Source organism: Motacilla alba, chromosome Z, assembly GCF_015832195.1.
Source record: "Motacilla alba alba isolate MOTALB_02 chromosome Z, Motacilla_alba_V1.0_pri, whole genome shotgun sequence".
Classification (NCBI taxonomy): domain Eukaryota; kingdom Metazoa; phylum Chordata; class Aves; order Passeriformes; family Motacillidae; genus Motacilla; species Motacilla alba.
Genome location: NC_052046.1, coordinates 54,211,652 through 54,233,278, shown reverse-complemented (window position 1 = coordinate 54,233,278; position 21,627 = coordinate 54,211,652). Strand labels below are relative to the sequence as shown.

The 21,627-nt window shown below is 37.3% G+C and overlaps 1 protein-coding gene across 7 annotated transcripts in view; it reads left to right on the top strand.

Annotated features, from left to right (window-relative positions):
* Positions 1 to 21,627, top strand: part of FOCAD (focadhesin) — an 89,023-nt gene that overhangs the window by 8,314 nt on the left and 59,082 nt on the right. For 6 of the 7 annotated variants that reach the window (XM_038123649.1, XM_038123650.1, XM_038123652.1 and 3 more), the window contains 8 exons: positions 827 to 981; positions 5,541 to 5,645; positions 11,043 to 11,144; positions 13,911 to 14,115; positions 16,349 to 16,555; positions 16,981 to 17,068; positions 17,733 to 17,935; positions 19,861 to 20,118. In XM_038123649.1, coding sequence (XP_037979577.1) covers positions 827 to 981; positions 5,541 to 5,645; positions 11,043 to 11,144; positions 13,911 to 14,115; positions 16,349 to 16,555; positions 16,981 to 17,068; positions 17,733 to 17,935; positions 19,861 to 20,118 — 1,323 coding nt within the window. The remainder of the gene's footprint in view (positions 1 to 826; positions 982 to 5,540; positions 5,646 to 11,042; positions 11,145 to 13,910; positions 14,116 to 16,348; positions 16,556 to 16,980; positions 17,069 to 17,732; positions 17,936 to 19,860; positions 20,119 to 21,627) is intronic. The other variant, XM_038123655.1, reaches the window with a different exon arrangement.

Genomic DNA, 21,627 nt, shown 5'->3' with positions numbered 1-21,627 from the left:
TATTTTCCCCTTAGTGCTGCTTATATGAAGGTATTAGACTGAAATACAGCAACATATTCTAATATGCTAGGAAGCAGAAGATTGTGCTGGTTAGACATTGCAGACTCCCTTTATACTCAAGAGTGTTTTGCAGTGTTGGTTGTTTTAAAACCTTCCTTGTTCTCCAGTCAGCAATTCAGAAACTGCCAAATCATGCTTACTAGCAAATAGAACTTTATAAGTTTAGTAAGGGTGACTTACCTTTGGCTAGCCCTTTGTATGCCTGTCTTTATCTGTCTGTGCTACACCTTGGTGTAGACACATCTTGTCATGGCAGTTTCTGAATTGTCTGCAATTGCATCCTTATTTTTTAAATCAGGAAACTGATGATAACCTGCCTGTGGGTGCCCTATCCCTAGATGTGTTCAAGGTCAGGTTGGATGGGAACCTGGGCAACCTGACAGTGAGTGGCATCCCTTCCCATGTCCCAGACTTGGAACTAAATGGTCGTTAGGTCACTTCCAACACAATCCATTCCATGATTCTATCTGCATAGGCACAGCTGAAAAAATCATCTGCATTACCTTTTTGTCAGAGACAGTAAATGTTATGCCCTGCCACGGGCCTAGACAGCAGAGGGCAAGAAAGTGGAGCTGTCCCTGCTTTTCCTGACTTTTCTTTCACTTTTTGTCCTGACTTTTTCAGGAATAGAATCTGTACTCCAGCTACCTCTTTTGCTCTCTAAGGCTTCAGGAGAAGTAACTGAGCTGTTTTTTATTTAAAAGTGTGTTTGAGATGAACAAAGATAAATCAGTGTGATACTTGTGTCCCATGCTTTTGTCTTCAGACTCCTGCTCTGAACCTGCTTTGGGAGAAGTGCTGCAGTGAGAATGTTGCCTTGCGAACAGCCTGCTGTGAGGGCTTGGTGGCACTTGTGGTGGAGAAACATGCTGAGTTTGACTATGTCCTTCATGGAGCTCTCAACCTAATTCCCTCAGCAAGGTAGTGTTTGTTTGGTTGCCTAATTTTTGTCAGCTGGTTATGAGTCATTGCTTTTCCCTTACAAATACAGAGGAAGAAGAGAAGTTCTGTGTCAGTATCTTCAGACACACCATGGCATTAAGGACTGCTACTGCCCTGCCACTCTGCTGAAGGGCGTTGCTTTCACCTTTGCTATGTGACAGGGTGGGTCTGACATAAAAACTCTTAGAGTATTCTATGGATGCAAGCTGAAATTGTTAGTAGTTCAGGCTAGTGCTCTAAACTTTGAACTGTGGAACCTCAGAAGTCAATGAATTGCTTAGTTTTGTTGCCCCTACCATACAAAGGGGAAAGAAAATGACAGCAACTTCCATTATGAGGAAGTATGTTGTGGTTTAACCTCAGGCAGCAGCCAAGACTCATGCAGCTGCTCACTCACCCACCAGTAGGATTAAGGGGAGGGTAAAAGGTGGAAAACTTGTGGGTTGAAATAAGGACAGTTTCATAGGCAGAGTGAAAGCTGTGCACACAAGCAAACCAAAACAAGAAATTAATTCGCTACTTCCCATGGACAAGTGGGTGTTCAAGATAGCAGGGCCCCATCACTTGTAATGGTGACTTGGGAAAATAAATGCCATCATTCCAAATATCCCCTCTTGTTTCCCTCAATTTTATATACTAAGCATGATGTCATATGGTCTGGGATGTCTCCTTGTTCAGTTGGGGTCACCCATCTTGGCTCTGTCTTCTCCCAACCTGCCAAGCACGTCCAACTTCCTCCCCTGTGTGGCAGCATGAAAAGCAGAAAAGGCCTTGGCTGTGTGTAAGCCCTGCTCCACAATAACAAAAATATCTCTGTATTATCAACACTGTGTTCAGCACAAATCTAAAACATAGCCCCATACCAGCCCCTGTGAAGAGAATTAACTCTATCCTAGCCAAAACCAGCACAGAGGGAAATAACTTCATCAATCTGTCAAAAAACTGATTGCTCAAATAAAGTCACCATAAGAATGTGTATTTGGATTAGGAATGCTGCAGTCTGTTTCCTTGTCTGCTGAGGAGGAAATCACTTTACTTTGAAGTTACTTCCTCCTACACAATTCTAGAAATGGAATGCTTACATCTTGTAGTGGTCTTTTGACCTAGACTGCCTGTCCCACATACTGAGAAAATGTATTTGTGAGGGAAAGAGGCACCGTACATAACATTTAGGAGTAGGAAGTCAAATGATGACTGGGGAGAGATTTCCAACCTTGGGGAGATTGGGGAGAAATTTACCAACCTTATTAAGTTCCCTTTTGACTGATACATGGATTTCTGCACCAAGTTGTGTAATTCTCTTGCTAGAGACTGGTAGAGCCAAACCACCTATTAAGAGCTATGTATGAGATATGTTATGCTGGTAGACTCAGCACAGAGGCTGCAACAGCCATGCTATTCAAGACATGTTCTTCATTGCTTCTCACCTTCACATAATCAGTTTTATGCTGAGGTTTCTCATATTCAGTCTGAGCCAAATGTGAACTTTTTCTAACCTTGTGACTTGCTTGTTTACAGCTAGGGTCCTGCTGTGCTGATGCTAATTTGTGCTGGTTTGCTATAAATAACTACAGTTTCCTAGAAGAGGTTTTGTAAATACATTTTTATAGTACAGGTAATCTCTGCAAACCACTGTCCTCCAAATGGTGAAGTTTTGGGGTATTTTGGGGTTAAGGGAGGATTCTACATAAATATAACAAATATGTAAAATTACCTGTGAGAAGACTGCGAGAACCTGAGTCTTGTGGCATAAGGTGGAGTATAAGATTTGTTAGCTGTGATGCCATCATGATTTTTTGCCTTTTCTTTTTATATACCTTTTATGTATTCTCAGTATTCTTAGCATACATAGTTGAAATTCTTTGTTATGGTGTCTTATCTTAGTCCTGGTATTCTGCTAGGCCAGAAAACAAAACATGCTGAAGGCCTCACAGCTGGGGGCCGGAAAGTCTCACCTTATCTTGAAAGACCAAGGACCTTTCTAGAACATATTTTGTAAACTAGGCTCAAGCCTGTCTTGGGGGGAATACTGTAGAATAGGGAGATGTCATACAATTAATTTCAGCTCCTCATTGGGGAATCTTTGTCAAATATGCTAATTTGCAAGGTCTCTGAAATTGTATACATTACATACTGTACATTTTGATGTATTCCACCTTGATTAATTGTTGCACCTAAGGATATTTATTAAATACCAAATAAAAACCCTTTTATGCCTTAATCATGTCTGGTTCATAATTCTAGGACCAGGGAAAAGACATCAGCTGTGGCCTGCAGACTAAGAAATTTGAATTTGCTGTTCAGCTGAGAGTTTGTTACAGTATCAACAATTTATAAGGTTATGAAATATTAATACAGCTTTGTACTGCAGAAAATAAAAAGTGTAAAGTGGGATATTTAGAATTAAGTTAACCTTAAAAACAAATTCAGAGTTACATATTGAAGGGTCTACAATCTGCCCCACTTCTACACTGTTTGAAACTTCTTAATTTTTTTTTTTCATGTTTGAAACCAACACATGACTGATTGCTATACTAAGTGCTGGCAAATTATGTAGTAACCTTTATGTACTTTTGGCTTCTTTCCCACTGCCACCCCCTCCTCCTCCAAGCTGCTACAAATGAAACCACATACACTATGGATTGCAAAGCAGGGTTTATGTTGCCCACAGAAGTCTGTGGTTTAAAATGTCTGTAGCCTCAGGAGCTCATTAAACTGACAATTTCAGATTGACTCTTTTCAGTGCTAGTACTTTTTTTTACCTTGCTTTAAAATTGTAGTCTGCAGTCCATTATCCTGTTCCCTGCCAAATTTTCATCTGTGTGGCTTTGCAGTGCTTGATACACAGTGTTGCTGAAACAAAAATTAGCAGCCAGTGGCAACTAAGAGAAAGGCAACCACTGGGCACTTTCAATGCTGAATGGGGTTAGGTGTGTGTTTTGTTGGCAAAGACTACTCACATTGTGTACTTGCTTCTCTTCTGTTACAATGAATTTTGCAGGGGCTAAGTACACCTGCTGGATTATGTTTTGTCAGGTCTATCAAATTATTCACACTGGAAAAGACCTTTTTTTTTTGGCAGAGATGAAGATCTCATGTTTATCTGAGTTAACTTGTGTGGTTCACAATACCTTCTCATTGTAGATATCGTTGCAGTGTAACCGGCTCTTAAGTGTTACCTTTGATGCCCTAAGAGTTTAAGCTTCATGGAACATTATATTCACATGCATGTTTGTGTGTTTATGCATATATAGGAAATATGTTTACAAATGTTGATACATACATATGTATTTTCACATGTTTTTAGGATTGGTTTTCAGCCTTCTGTTTAGATGATGGTGGGAAAACACTGCCTGTGTTCAGTAATGAACGAGGATAAATAATCAATCTACTGAAAAACCAATGGAACAATTTATTATTGTAATCTTAAAGACACTGTGAGAAGGATTTCTGTGTAGCATGTTTTCAGAATGTTTTTATTACTGAGCATCCATACCTGTAGGAGATGAGAAATGGGACGGAATTCCTTGCAATATGACATGCCTTTGTGTTGCTTGTGTTCAGGAGATGAGTGCAAAGCCTAAAGCATCTCTTCTCTCCCCACTTCCTGCTTGGAAATTAGAACCAGGAGTACTGAAGTTTAAGAACAGGAAAGATGGCTTTCTTACCAAGTATTTTATGGTTAATTTTTTTTCTCCTTGCTGCAGTTACCCAGTAAGCTGGGAAATAAACTTGCAAATTCCCATTTCACTGGCTTTTTCTAGCAGTGAAGAATCTAAAAGGTTGTTCTCTCTCCCTCCCCTACACCCATCCGAAAATCTCCTTCCTCCTCTGTGTTTTAGATTGACTACATTTGGATTTAGAAGACTGTGGCACATCTTCCTGTTAGTTGCTTTGCACCAGAGTTTTGCCAAACGTCAGTGTTTTCTTGTATTGTCAGATTTCAGTATTTTGAGAGCCAGGTGTCACAACAGCCAGTCATTTTAAAGATGACAGGCACATCTTATAATTGGTCCGTTTTTGAAAGAGAGAGAGAGAAATACAGGCATATTCTATCACTTTTGATCTAGGTCAATGCTTTCCAGCACAGAAGAGAGAATATAGTACTTTGCCTGTATCTGAACTATAAAAGTAAGCATTTAATGGTGAGGAGATCCACTGTGGGACTCTCTAAATGTTCCCTGGTGTGCTATATTACCTTATAGAAAAGAGTCTGTCTGCAGGTGGTGACAAGTATGGTAAAGGTTTTATGGTTAAGAGTGCCATATTGTATTCCCATTCTTGTAATATATGGTAGAAGCAACTTGTCAAAAGTTTTAATTGATGGGTGAATATTGTCTTTGCTGTTTTGCTCATTATGTGAAAAGATAACAAGGACACATAAATACACAACTTGCCCAGAACAGTGTGGGAGTATGTTAAGAAGTGTCCTTAAGTAGAACTCCAGGTCTCAAGTGCAAATTTTGTTCCTTCTCTTAGGTATGAATGAATTAATGTAGCTGCATACTTGACAGTAACTCAGTTGTTTTTGTCAACAGGAATGTGCACGGTTTAGTAAAAACTATTTGCAAGTTAATACAAATTCAAGCTGTTCAGCTGGGAAAAGATGGAGATGAGTCTGTTTGGAGTCTGTATGGAATCAGGTTAGTTTTACATTCTTCATTTAGAAACAGTAATAGCTTTCTGTCTGAATTCTAGGAAAGAAAAAAGAAAATTAAGTTAATACCAGATTTTGATCTTCCTCTTTTTTGTGTGTTTTGCTTTGTTCACACTGCACAGGTAATGAAGTGCTGGCATAGGTTGCCCACAGAGGTTGTGGAATCTCTGTCCTTAGAGGAACCTGACTGTATGTGATAATGGGTAGCCTTTACTAGCTGACTGAGCATGTGGGTTGGACTGGATGATCTGAGTAGGTCCCTTTCAACCTAAATGATGATCTGATTCATGGTTTTTTGGGGTTTTTTTGTGGTTTTTTGGGGAGTTTTTTTGTTCGTTTTGTGGGGGTTTTTTTGGTTGGGGTTTTTTTGGTTGTTTTTTTTTTGGTTTTTTGTTGTTGTTGTGGTTTGGTTTGGTTTGGTTTGTTGTTTTTTTTTTTTTGTTGGAAGTTTTAATGAGTTTTAATACAAGGATAAGATTGCCACCATAAGCTCGAAAGGAACAATGACAGTGGGGCAATGGAAGGCAAGATGGGGAGAAAACAAGTACCAGTTCTTGTTCAAATAGTGGATGATTTCTAATATTTCTTTTAATAAGTAGTTATTTTAAAGCTATGAATCACTTCCTTCTCACTTGTTTTTCCTGCTTTGTTCTTATTACAAAAGTCAAGTTTCCAAATGTCTTTGCTGTTAAGGTGATTGACATATAAAACTAAAATACTTAAAGATATAGAGGTACTTATCTAAAGCTTCTTGTCATGCAATATCAGACTTTTGAAGAGGACATCCTAGTGACTTCATCCATCTCTTGAGAAACCATGAGTCAGTACTGACATTAAAACCTCTATTGTACCTTTTCTGGAGAACAGAAAAGCTTGGTAGATGTTACGAACGCTTTTCAAGTTATTTTTTATGCAGTTAAGAGGTATCATTGTAGGAAGCTGTAGCTATAATGGCTTAAGGATATAAAATGCATTATTTGAGAGGCAAGAATCATGTCTTCAATTGAGCAAAATGAAATAGTGAAGAGAGTGAAACAGGCTTTTTGGTGTGCTGGATGTGTTTGCATTCCTGAAATCCTTCATGTGGCTATATCAGTTCTCTTTACAAAGTCTTTAGTTGTATAGAGCAGTTTTAAATGAAAGGTAGGTAACGAAGATGGAATTCTTTTGGAATCTTTTTTAAAAGCTTCTGGTAGAAGAAGCTAAGTTAAAGGAACTTAATTCTGGCTTCGTATGAAAAAGAGGGTGGTAGGATGTGACTGGAATAAAGAAATAGTCTCTGCCCAATAGAGCAAGGAAAAGTTATTACATTTTTTCACACTCACTAAAAGAGAATTTACTGGTAATATACAGTGAAGGTGAAATTTGGTAGTTCAGGTTGGTATAAAGTCATAGAGAACTAAAAATAAGAAACAGACTTTTATTTAGCCAATATGGTTTTTGTTTTCCTTTTGGTTACAGTTAACTTTAATAAAGAAAGTTAATAATATTGATATTAATAAAGTTAATAATAATTTTTCTTAATAAAGAAAAATGATTGCTTGACGTAGGGTCAGAGCCTTGAGATTTTGAAACCTGACTTTTGGTTCTTAATGTACAGAACAACCTATCTATTCATTCTAATGTAACAATTTTTGTAGTTGTGCTCCGTGAAATGCCATTAAAACCTGATTTTTTGTAAGGAATTGAAGAATATACTGTATACAGTAGCTCACCAACAGTAATCTCCCATTACAATGTTCATATATTATGCTGTCAGCTGTGCAAAAGTATTCCATATGGAAATCATCAATGAAGAATCAAAATGCAACAGTACATTCTCAAGTAGTTTGCTATTGTCACCAGTATTGCGGGTAATAAATAAATGTGGTTTAGGCCAGTGTTAATTCTGGACAATAGAATTCATTTATAATACGGCTTCTTGGGATGACATAATATCATGATCAGTTCCTGAAAAGAAATGGAAGAAAATTAATGTGTTGCAGATTTGTGCATTTTATTATATAGTGTTTTTCTGGGATGGAGGAAGTTTTCTCCAGAAAACTTTTTTAGTTTTCTCCAGAGCAGCCATCTGCAGCCAGAACCGTGTTGATAATACACCAGTTTTGGCCACTGCTGAGCAGTGCTATCCCTCCAGCCCATTGCCATCCCTCAAAGGGCCAGTAAGGGAGGGATGGGCTAGACTTTGGGAGGGGACATAGTCAGGGTAGCTTACCCAATCTAACAAAAGAGATATTTCATATTGTATGATACTGTGCTCAGGAATAAAAGCTAAGAGGAAGGAGCTGGGAGTGGATTTATTGTTAAGATGTTTGTCTTCCAAAGCAACTCCTATGCATACTGAAGCCCCACTGCGCAGAAAGTGCTACACATCGCCTGCCTGATGGAAAGTAAAGAAAAGAATATTTTTTTAAATTTTCCTTGCTTTCTTTTCTAGCCTTTGCTTTTCTTTAGTAAACTGCCTTTATCTTGACCCAGGAAGGGCTCCTGTTAGCATTCTCAGTGCAGGGGGTTTATGATATACATGTACAAAAAATTTAATATTATTTTTTTCTGAAAGCTATTAGCTTTTTTTTAAATGAACTAGTATTTTATGATATTATTAATGATTCATCATGCATGATTTTAATGTTTTAAAGTTATAAAGAACTGCTATTTTTCTGAATTCAAGATTCAGAGCAGGTAGCAAAATGCTTTAAAAATGCATATTTGATGGAGTGAAGTGCTGTTCCTGAAAGGACCAGCTTTCTGAAAGGGCCAGGGTCACATCTGCATACACAGAAAGATGTGTTGACTGCAGACATTATTTCCTCATACAGAAAAAGAAGTCTGTCACTGAATTTGTCCTTTAAATCAGATTGGAGCTCACTTCTGTTCAGAGACATAACAAAAATGTTCAGATGACCTAAAAATTGAAAATAATGTGTGTTTTATTGGTACCCCTCACAAAGATTTATCTTTGTTTGTGTGGACATTTCCATGTTATGAGTGGGTAACCATTATGTTTGCTTGTGTGTTTTGCTTTATCCTGAACACACTAGCAGTAATTTAGGGTAGTGGTGCTGTAATGTCATTTAAAAATGCATGTTTTACAGTGCTGTTCTAGCAATTCTTAAGATGGTGTTGACAATAAATTGCATCTACACACCTCAGTTTTCTTTCTGCTAATAGCAGAAATCATCAAGTGGAACATTCTTGGTTTGCACTTTTTAGTGCCTCATTATTAATCACTGTTCATTGTGGAGCTTAGCTGACCTATTTAATCATCCAGTTCAGTGCAGTATTACTAGATTCAGAACATACAAGATGTGCAATAGAAGATGTGCAATAGAAGGTTTGCTTTTTTCCCTAAATAGTAAGCCATTTTAATTTGAAATTTGATGTGTCAGGTGCTGACTTTAGGAATGTTCCCCTGGCTTTGGTGTCATTGCAGCATTTAAATGATGACTGGAGATGTATTCTCTTGATTAGGAAAAGTGGTTAATTTTTAAAATATGACCAAGTTATTGAAATAAGAAGCTGCTATAACCCTATATGTCTTTACAAGGACTGTACAGTCAAGGCTCTGGCATTGCATGTGGACAGTATTTCTAGCTTACTGCCTGACAAGGATCTGGTCTGTGATGTCACTGGATTCAGGTGCTAAACAAGCAACAACTTTTTTGCCTCTTGCATGCTGTCATTTTTGGAAAGCTGCAATGAAGCAATAATCTTAGCTTTACTAGTCTGTGCACAGATTGTAAAAGACTCTAACTTCAGTAAAATATTTACAGGATCTAGGAAAGTGGACATATGAAGAATATTAAGTAAGTTGACGAATTTTTGAGAAATGAGTGTGAGAAGTGATAGGCTTCTAGCCCCAAATATGTGGGCCAGACCTGTAATACACTTCATTTGTGTTTTTAGTAGATGGCATCTGTTTTCTGAACATATTTCAAGTAGTCCATAGCATCAGCCAGCTTTCTGAAAGAACTTTTGTCTTCAGATTATTTATTTCCCTGAAAAGAAACACACGTCTTCAGAAGAAAATGATTTGACAAGCAGAGAGGGAGCCAGTATTAAAAAAAAAAACTTTTTTTTTTAGCTGTGTTGTAACCATATAGCAAAGAAAATGAGAGTCCTTAGCTATGTAAATACTCTTCAACCAGCATTCATAGTTTGGTGGGCCTTTAATTCAGCTGATGGCTGTGTAATTCTTTGATTATCTTCACAACTAGTCAGTTGCCCAGGACTCAAAACATGTTAACATTGAGAATGTAAAAAAAACATAATGAGGGACACCTCTTTTAGTTTAAGAATATGTCTGCTAGATGTTTTTTCATAAATAGTAGTATGCTAGGCATAGCATAACTCTAAAAATTCCTGATTATAGTACGTAAGTATTACCTCTTTAGTTTAGCTAAGGGAAGCCTTAATGTACCATCACATTATGCATTTCAAATTTGCCAGTAATGGGAAAAATTAGATTTTTATTCTTTTATGGTGTTCTTTCAGATCTCACTCACTTCACTTGTAACTGAGTTGGTTCAGTGCTGTTTAAGATGAAGCCCACGTTGTATTGCAGTATTGCATATTGGATATGAGTGTGTCTCAGTGAATGTTATCTTCTCTAATAAAAAGACTGTTGGAAATTCTGGCTTTCTGATCCTCAGAAGTTTTTAAAACAATGGTAGTAAGTGAAATAGCATTGTAAATGTGCCTAAAAGGCATATCTAACTGTCACTCATGTAGTGTCTGAAACTGAGGCAGTGTCTCTTGAGATACACCACTTCAAGGGATGGCTCTGAAATCATCCACTGCTCTGTAGGTAAAACTCCTTTGAGGTCTCACTGGTGTATAACACAGATTTGTTGGACCTGTTAGCTGGAAAGATGGTTAACCAAACTGAAGGTGATGCTTTGCAGCAGATTTATGCTGCCTTTCTCTGTTTGCCTTTTAACTTACAGCATAGAATGGTTTGAGTTGGAAAGATCACCTAGTTGCAGTACCCAGTCCCCATACAGAGACGCTTTCCACTAGACCATAGTGCTCAGACGCTCATCCAGCCTTTCCTTGACCTGTAGGGATGGGGCATCCAGAACTCTGGGTAGTAAGTTACTCTAGTGAAATTACTTCAGTTTTGTTTCTGACAGAACAGGTTATGTACCTCAGACTTCCCACCTTCCCAGGTTTTCCTCCACCTGGAGGAAATTTTAATCTCATTTCAAAAGTTTTGAGAAAGGATCCTCTTTTGACAGTGTAGCAATCTTAGCAAAGCTGGTAAAGGGAGCTGGTAAAAGGAAGAGGTTAAATTGGCAATTTTGACAGCCATGCTTATAGGATAGTTGTTTTGCATACTTCCTTTCTGTGTTATAGATATAAATGTGATTTCTTTGTCTTTCAGGAGCACTCCTCATCCCCTAATCACTGTCCTAGAAAACAGACCTGATTGCTGGCCAGTTCTACTACAGCAGATAACCACATTTTTCCATCAGTGCCCAGAGAGGTAAATGAATGAATAATTTTAGAAAGCCTAGCAAATGTAGACAGCTGAATTGTATCACTGTAACTGTTTTGTTGAAGGCAAACAAGCTGGAAGAATTCTGTCTTTTGTGAAAGATACTTGTAAAATGTAATTATACATTTAAAATGTATATATTTATAATTTAATGTATACAATATATACATATTTATAATTTACAAGTCACAATTTAAGATAATATAAATAATTATTAATTAATTAAATACCGGTATAATCAATTAAAAATTAATTTCATAGCTTTTTATCAACTATGTAGATAAATTTTGTATGAGTATAGATAACTGGTGCAAAACTGACAGCATATTTGGATTTTTCTTTAAATAAGCAATTTGGCTCATCAGCTTTATAATAATTTTGACTGCTTAGTCATAAAAAGTGATTATTATACAACTATAACTCATCTATACAAAATGATGGCATGATGAAGGAAAAATGAAGACAATTAAATCACCAGAAAGGATGAGGTCTTGAAAAACAATGTGTCCTTCTGATGAAAAAATGTAGAAAAAAATCAGTGGTACAGCCTTATTGTAAAGCATCACTAAAATGGTCAAATACCCAACAGCCAACAATCTCAGCCTTTTCTTCATGCTTACCGCTAACGAATTTGTCCAATAAAGCTTCAGTGTAAGACAACAAATTTGTGGTATTCTCAAGACAACTGTTTTCAATGATTTTACACTTATATGTGTGCTTTTCAGATAAAAATATCCCTTTTTTCCTGTTTTGTAAAAGACTAATAACAGAGTAATAGTGCAGAGAAATTGACTTCTCTGTTCTCTGGCTGTTTGTAAAGAAACAAGTTAATTACTCTCTTAAATTTCTGGTGGGCTTAGATTACATGATCAATAGTAAGACTTTCAAGAAAAAGTATGTTTTGCTCACTTTAATTGATCATGGTATTTTTCAAATGTTGTTAATTCTTTCACTCAGCTGCTAAATCTGGGACTCACATAGAGTCCCCTCAGATGTATGAATGGAGTGAACTGTGGATTTTTTGCTGGTGACTTCTTTTGAATTAAAACAGGAATTTTTCTTAGTGAAAAGGAAAATATGTGACATTCCTCTTGGTGCTCTTTGTTCAAAATTTCTGTGGGTGAAGTACTAGACTGAGAATGTGGAATCACAGAACAATTTAGGTTTGGAAATGCCCTTCAGAACAGGGAGTCCAGCCATTAACCTAATGCTGTCAAGTCCCCTACTAAACAGTGTCCCTAAGTGTGATGTAAACAAGCTATGTTGATGCAGACCTATTACTGAATTCTTTCTACAGTTTTGCATCAAGACTGAGTCTTGATGCAAAACTGTAGAAACTTGTTTAAAACAGAGTTTTGATTTGCTGTTGATGTGCTGGATGGTAGGAAGGCTCTGCAGAGAGATTTGGACAGATTGGATCTATGGGCTGAGGCCAGTGGTATGAGGTTCAACAAGGTTCAATCCCAAACGCCAGGTCCTGCGCTGTGTTCACAGTTATTCCCTGGAGTGCTACAGGCTGAGGGAAGAGTGGCTGGAAAACTGCACAAAATAAAAGGACCTGAGGATGCCAGTTGACAGCATCTGAACATGAGCCAGCATGTGCCCATGTGGCCAAGTAGGCCAATGGCATCCTGACTTGGATCAGAACTAGTATGGCCAGCAGGTACAGGACTAGGAAATGTACTTGGCGCTGGTGAGGCTGCACCTCAAACCCTTTGTCCAGTTCTGGGCCCCTCATGACAAGAAGGACATGGAGGTGCTGGAGCAAGTCCAGAGTAGGGCAGTGGGGCTGGTGAAGGTCTGGAGCACAGATCTGATGAGGAGCAGCTGGGGGTGTTTAGCCCAGAGGAAAGGACACTGAGGACTGATGTTATGGTTCTCTGCCTGAATGGAGGTTGAGGCCAGGTGGGGGTCATCCTGTTCTCCCAAGTAACAAGTGACAGGATGAGAGTAAATAGGCTCAAGTTGCATCAAGGGAGGTATTGATTGGCTGTTAGGAAAAATTTCACCATGGGCTTGTCAAGCACTGTAACAGCCTGCTCAGGGAAGTGGTAGAGTCACCATCACTGGAAGTATTCAAAAAGACCTGTAAATGTGGCACTTGACATGGTTTAGCATGGGCATGACAGTGCTGATTGGACTTGAGCCTAAACAATTCTATGATTCTATATTTGTTACTGTATTGACCATCAGCTTTATTTTATTGTTTTAGTATTGTCAAGGACAGCTTGTATTCCTAACATGGTCAAACCAAAATATTTGTTCTGTGATAATGTTTTACTGGGAAGCCAAGTTGGTTAAAACAGTTCCTGTTTCACTTAATTGTATTAAGACCCTTCTACAAAAACTGATAAGTAAAGGATGCCTCCTTTTTACTGAAATAATGTTTTATGTGTTTTTAAAAGATATTTCTCAGAATGGAACATTAGTCTGTTATGACATTCAGCAAGGAAAGACAATTTCTTGAACTGATGAGGAAAAAAAGAATAAAATTAGGAGTGTTGTAATTTGCAAGTTGATATTGAGTCTTTTAAAAATTGCACTTTGAGGTATGGTCACAGTATTGAGTGTCATGACAGTACTTAGTTATGGTAAGTCCAAGTTTTTTTGTGAGATTTAGTAATGTCTTTCTCAACGCCTTTCTGTTAACTGGGTCTTGTGAGTTTTTGCAGATCATGTCACATTACTTGGGTTTCCTTGTAGTTACACTTTCAGTAGAAAGCATTCATGGCAAACTTATTTCTTGAACTGCAGGGCAGAGGGTTCGTGTGTTGGCATAATGGCTTCATTTCTAAGATACCTGTATTGTGAACCATCCCAGTTACGGGAATATGCTGAACTGCGAATGGGTTTACTTAAGATCTTACTGCAGCCTCATGGGCCAAAGCACAAAGAAACACCCTCCATGCTGGAATGTGAGATTCTTCGACTTCTGTGTGATTTGATTCCACACTTGCAGGTACAGTTGTTGCCTGACCCTACCTTTTACAAACAGATATTATCAAGAATAGCAATGCTATTATTATTGTTGTTTTTCAAGTCTGCAAATACAGAATTTTTCTCCATTTTCTGTAGATGCAATTTGTTGGTAATATATAAATCTAACAAACCGTCTCTTTCTGGTAGAAGATAAGACTTTATTTGTTCGAATCTGATACACCTGTTAAGATAGGAATTGAAACACGTTTACTGTAATTACTTCTGTTTAGTTGCCTCAGTAAACATACAGTAAACTTAGAAAGACAGTCATGAGAAAATTTTCTTAAATGGCAAGATACTTGTCAAACCCATACAGTTTTAACTTGAAGTGGATAATATTAAAATTAAACAAACTATATGAGAAACATGATCTAAGTACTTTAGATATTCCTTTCTCACTCTTTATAACAGAGTGATTAGTGGGTGTGAATACAAAATTTAGTCGTTCTGGAATGTGCTGAAGGTTTTGAATGTTTTTTTAAGTTGCACAGTGATACATGATAGGAGCTAGGGATTTAATCTTACAGTCCCCTTTGGTTACAGGCCTATTGATGTTGGTTAAACTTAAAAGCCCTGCTTTTCCTCATTCTTTACTGTGATACTAGTTAAGCTTTTTTGTACCTATCTTTTCTTTCTTCTTTTGATACTAGGACAAAGCTTCAGGTGTATTCGGCCAAACATGAGGTGCTTTGTCCTTTTGCTATGGAGAGAGAGTTCATTAATATGAATAATGTAAAGCTAAGTAGGCTTCTAATAAGGATATTTAGTAGCATCTTTCTGCTATGGCATTTTACTAGAAAAGTCTTCTTTGTACTCACAACTACTTTTCACAATTTTTTGGAAAACATACAGCTTCTGTTATAAATGTTTATCTTGGTTCAGGTCTATTCCTTATGATGATGGGTACATACTGACCTTTTCTAGTCACAGAGAGATTTCTGATTTTGTCTCAATTTTACCCTAGCTTCAGTATAACATTGTGTCTTAAATGTATGACCAAGCTTCAAACTTAGCCATAGAAATGGCACTGAATGAAACTTAGAAAATTAGTTATGAACCTTTCTTTCCTTCATACATGTTGGCATTTCTTTTTTTAAACAATAAATCAGTTCTCTTTTTTTAAACAGAAATCATGTTTTCAAACTTGTATTAATAATACTTGAATATTTTTGTCTTGCCTGAGATACAACTTCCACAATGGAAGGTACTTCCTTCAAGAAGCCTGTTTGATGGACTGTTTTGTAACCTGTCAATTCCTTCTTCTTCTTTCTCTGAACCTCAAGTTGTTCTTATACTTTCAATTCAGCATAGCTTGATTTAATCCTCTGTGTAATATAAATGCTGGAATATTTCCCTGTCATTTTGTCTGACAGTGTCAACCAAGCTGTCAGAAGTACAGCTCTTCACTTGTAGACTTTTCTGCTGATCAATTCAGGGAGATTTCTGCTTAGAGCAGATTATTCATAGAACAAAAAGGGAATAATAATCAGGGTGCTATGCTTAATGCTGGCTCCAGAGTTTGGACTGGAACAGTGTGTTTGTCTGGAAGCAGAATTTTGAAGAACAGAAAACACTGTCATGCAAGGCATGGGGACTTTCTGGAGACAATCTGCTTCTTGAAACCTCTTTAGCAAGCATTCAGAGCTACTGAGCTACTGAGATACTGGAGATACTGCCTTTGGGTCTCACACTTCAGCTTTTAGTTTTTGTGGTAGTTAGATTACATGGTGCTCTAGAATCGAGTAATACCACTGCCTTTCTCTTTCAAGACAAATTTTAAAATCCTGATTATTTTATGAAGAAAGTATTGTACAGCCACATGTTTCCACTATAAGAATATTTACCTGCTTAATGAAATCCCCACTCACTTTTTTGTGTTGTTATGGATACCCCAAGAGCTGAGTTAATTGTTAATTGCTGTTGCTTTTGGGATTTTTCTCATCAGCTACTAAGAAATATTTTAATTATTTCACATGTTTCTCATTTTACTTGAAAATATCATATAGCAGTTCATAAGTTGTTTTTTTTCAGGGAAGTTGAATATGGGATTCCTGGCATTAGTTTATACAGATGTTTCTTCAAAGATTTGGTATTATATGCAGTAGAAACATAGCAGAACTAATTGAATTAATTTTAAGTTCTGCATAGGTAGGGAAGGGCAACTAAATCATCATGTGTTTTGTCTTTGTTTTGTTTTAACCACTTTTCTGCAGTTTAAAGACTTACTGCAAGTTACAGAAGCCTTGTTTTTCCTGCAAGAGCTGTTTCTCAGCCTACTACGCTATCCTTTGTTTTGGGAAGTTCAGTTATCGCAGCTTAGTCTGCAGCTGTTATGCTTCTGTGAAGTGTGCTTAAATGCTACAGGAGAATGCTCATCTTTGATCTCCCTAATAGAGGACAACTTTGAGCTCCTAAAAGAGGTAAGAGTGTATGGTAAAAATGTAAAATAGTTTCATGAAATGTAAAGATTGTCGTGTTTAAGGAAGTAGGGACACTAATACATGACATTCACCTGAAGGCGACCAGTGTTGATTTCAAAAGTTTCTAATTTTTTTCCCTTTTTTCAGAAGGTAAAAACTTAACTGGTTCTGTATATATCAATATTTTAGTATGAAAATTTGTTTAAAGCAAGTTACAACAGTTTGGACAAAGTAACTAAATGTTCTAATTCCTTAGTTAAAATTCTATTTCCACACAGTTATATTCCTCATTGCTCTGCAACAGCATGTCCACTTATTATGATTCAGAAGATAATCTTACAAAGTTTTGGTAGTTTCCTGTTTGTTCTGTTTACTGTCACTGAGAAACAGAAGAGACTTGGAACTTTTGTCTTTTTGCCTCGTAGGTATTTCCAGTGGACCAGTATATAATTGGGCTAGCACTTCTACTGCTGCAAACTCCAGAAAGTCAGCAAAAGTCTATCTTGAGTCTAGGTAAAGCTCTTCTTGAGAAAGAGGAATCCACACTCTTAAAACTGTGTCTTTGCTTCTTCATATTTATGAAATAAGAACAGCATTCCCCTGGAGTTGGATTGGATGGTGAAATGAGGTGTCTTTATAAGCAGAATTTTTCCTGAATTTTATAAGTAATGGTAGTAAAAATAGTTTTTCCTACTACACTGACTTATTCCATTGATGTTACTGTATTTTAAGTTTCCTGCTGTCTTGGAGCTTATTGGTTTCATTTTTGAGGCAACCGGGTATTCTTAGCTGATGTTCATGCCTCCTGAGTGGTTTCTTATTACAGGTATTGAGAGCAGGTGTGACAATCTTGGCAATGTTTAGCCATGCTTTTGACTTAGCAGTTTTGATTAGTGTAGTTATTCCAGTAAAAACAAAGGCCTGTGCTACATTTCATTTTTGTATTTTTTGCTGCCATCATGTACTTTGCTATAAACAACACACAGAGAAATGTGTGGTTCTCTAAATGAAAAATGGCAAAAAAATCTTTTACTCTTTATATGCACATACAGTAAATTACTTTACTTTGCTCAAATTGAGTGTTTCCTACAAATGCCTGTGTCATGCCTAAAGGTACCAATGTTCATTCCTTTTTTTCCTCCTTGACCTTAGTTTTTCCTCATCTTCTCTTAAATAGCCTACAAGCTCCTTTCATGTTCAGAAACCTGGGACATCTCAACCACAGCCCTTGCTTTGGTGATGCCTGTGCTACAGATCTTATCTTCTACAACAGTTGGAGACTGCCTATCAGGGGATGTTTCTGGAACTACTAGGCAGCAGCTGGCTGCAAATCTTTTGGGAATATTAAAGGAGAAAGGTGTGAAGGATAAACAGGAATCGGTAAATTGATAAAGTTTCTTTCCTTTTTTGGGGGCGGGTCGGGGAGGCATTTAAAACTTTTTCTGTGTGAAGCCTAGCTGCTTGGGAAAGACTCTGCATGTGTGAAATTCTTTGTGTGATACATTCCATGGCAATGCTTGAAAATATGTATAGTCCATAAAACCAGAGCAGTGGTGAACTGAAGTTTTGTTTCTTTGCTGGATATTGGTTTTATTTAGGAAATGAGATTTTTTTACCTTAAAAAACCATATAGATTGAAGAATTCACCTGTATTAATAAGCAAGTAACAGCACTTAGCAGAAACCAAGGTTACTTATATTTACTCTGTTTCTTTCAGACTTTATTCTCTGCATCTCTTTTTTCCTTACTGCTGTATGTGACTGTTGTGTACCATTCTTTCTACCTTGGCTGAAGAGAGTTACAGAGCACCTAAGTGTCAATTAACAAACTTTGTCACATTAATCTGAATCTTCTTATATGTTCTGTTGTGTTTTCTTGGGTTTTAGTTATTTACTTACATTCCACTTCTCTGCCATCTATTCATTTATCCGCACTGTTCAGAGAACAGGTGACAACAAATCTCATTGGTCAAGATGTGTCTAGCAGTGGGGTAGCTAAGCTCCCTTAATGCTTTACACCCCTCTTTTGTGTAGAGAGGGTGTGATGTGACAAGTTGGAGCAAGATATAATGCCAGTTCTCCTTGACCTGGAATCCTCCACATACTTCATCTTCTATTTCTTCAAATCTGAAAAGGCAAACCCATTTGTGCTCCTAATAGAAAAAAACCTTTTATTAAGTTTACAAAACCTTACACTTCATAGTCTGCTCTGAAAGAATAGACAGTGGGATGACAGTGGTTACAGTTCATTTCCTTCTAATGGGACTTTCTGGGTGCCAGCCTGTACAGATGCCAGTGGAGGTTTGTTTCAGTGAAATATCTTTGTCATATATCAGTCCTCTATGCTCTGTGTCACTCACACACATTTTGTTTTCTGTTGTGTTTTAGAAATCATTTTAGTGTCCTGTCATAAGACTACTGTGTTACTGTACAACAAGATTACAGTGCATTGTGTTACACTGGCTTCCTGTAACAGGACTTGGTTGTACTAATTGTGGTATTCTCTTTGCTTCAGAAAAGCATGTGAAAATTTTTCTGTTAAAGACTTAAATAATTTTTGATTACTGACTTTTTCTATTAGCCATGTTACAACGGAAAACAGTTGTGTTTGCTGAGAATTCCCTAACAGTTTCTTCACCTGTATCTCACTAATTCTTGCCGAGTTCATAGCAAGTAGCTTTGCAGATCTTTGGTAATTAATGGTTCTCAATGCAAATGGGGAGAGAATCATTTTGCCTGATCATTGTTTGAAATAATTATGCCGATAGCCTTTGGGTCTCAACTAAAAGATTAAAAAATGTAGACTCTCTTTAATGGTCCCATGATAACAGTCAGTTTGTCAATTTGTGTTGTAGGGTCAAATCAATGCTAAGAGAATAAAATCTTGATTGAATTATCCTTAGACTTGCTTCATGTTGGAAATAAACAAGAAAAAAGATGGTAAAAAGAAAGCAAAGGCTATGTCCTCAGTGAAGAAGCTTTGAGCGAGTGTATATAAGAGCAAACATTTTTAAGTTATGGTATATTTTAATAGAATCACAGAACAGCCCAGGCTGCAAGATCACCTAGTCTAGCTTTTAATAGGAAAGGGAGCCTAGACGAGATTGGGAACTTCTGAGCAGGGAATTATTAACCCATTCAAACATCTGTAGTGCAAGAAGTCATATAAAAGATTTTGAAAAAATGTATTGCAGTGTATTATTTATACTTACTGCATTGGGACCATAAAAATGTTTTGGATGTTATGATTGTTCTTTCATGGTATCCTATTTGTTTGAGACTTTGATTTGTTTCACTTGTTCTCAGGTGCCCTGCAAACTCCTTTGCCCCATAACCAGCTCTTACAGTTCATTGTATACAACCTGGAAGATCATGGAGCTCATGAAAGAGAAGTCTGCAGTTACTAAGTGGCTGTCTTCAGTGAAGTCACTGCTACCTGTTAGCACTCAAGTACCTGCCCATGTTTTTCTTTTGTTGGCTTATCTATTGATCCAAGAAAAAGGAGACAATCTTCATGGTGTACTTCAGGCTACAACAGAAATAGCCAAGGCTGATTGTTCTCAGGTAAAGATTTATTTTTAGTGGTTGGGGATTTTTTTCAGGAGTTGGGTTGGGTTTTGCAGCCTGAGAGGGGCAAGTCTGCCACAGCTTCATGATGCTAGGTCCAATGAGTGGCAAGGCTGCATCCCCAGTAGGTACAGTATGGATCTCTCCAGCAACAGTGCATAGGTGGTCAGTGTGTTGAGAACATGCCCTCTGGATCCCAGTCTCACCAGCTGTTGGCATCTCAACACTGCAGTTGCTGAAGAAGACTGCCCCTCATCCTGCACAGACGTGCGCATACCTATACTCTCAGCTTGCTCTCTTTTGCGTGTCACTTAGAGCAAAATAAGCATTATGTCTCCGTTTTGGAGTATTTTGTGGTTGTTTATACTTAAGAAGGAGACTGGTTTATTTATTGATACTATCCAGAAAACATGAAAATATAACGTGAGGAAGCTGAAAAGGGGCTATCAATAATTTCTAACTTCTGGTGAACTTATGAATTATTCTCTATGTTCTTTTGTGGTTACTGGAAGACTGCCAAGTTTCTTCTGACACCTTTTTTCTTGCTTTTTAGAAATCTGTGCATAGTTTTTGTCTGCTTCAGTACTGAATTCAAGCTAGAATTGTACATCTCAATTTACCTCCATAATCTGAGGAAAGATGAAGGGGGAATATCTGGAAACAGCAATGTAGAGGGCATTGTACAGACATTGTACATAACTTATTTGTAAAATAGGCAAGAGAGAAGTGTTGATTCAGCTTTAATTTATGCCATAAAGACAGGCTTTATTTTCTTTGGGATTTTTAAAATCACTTTCTTCAAAGAGTTTGTGTGTTCTAGAACACAAAAGTTTTAAAAAGTTACAATTTTGACTGTGTTATTTAAGTACATGTTGGAAATCTGGTAGCATAAAAATCTTATTTCCATCAAAAAACAAAATCCTTTAAGAAGCAGACAGGTTAGAAATAGAATGATTTTTCCAGAAAATAACACTTTTTAACCTCCTACAAGCCATTTAGACCTCTTGATGAGAGGAAGGGTGCAGAGTTAATCAATCAAAAGTGAAAGAATGTAAAATTTAGAGGTAATGAAAACTCTGATCTGACTATGACAATGTGGTCCTAAGCCAGGAGTCAGAAATGAGTCTTCCAGATACATTTCCTCATGTAACTGAGACAGGTTTTTGAGGGAAGACACTGACACTAAGCTTAAGGAAACTTAGAGATCCTTTGTTGACCTACTTTTTTCAAAGTAATTATTAGAACTTCAGTTTCTCACTTAAGTAGAAATGACCTAGCTGTGCTCAAAGGTTAGGAGTAAGCAAAATGAATTGCACTTCTGTGTAAAAGCAAAGCTGAACTGATGTAGAACCACCTGGATATCTCTTCTTTAACTTACTTTTTTCTTGAAAATGTTTCTGTAAGTCAGCTTTCAAAACTATTAGGAGTGGTACACTTCAACTCAACTATGAGTAGTTTGACATGTCCACTAAATTGTTTGTAACTAGGGATCCAGGTCCCAGTCCT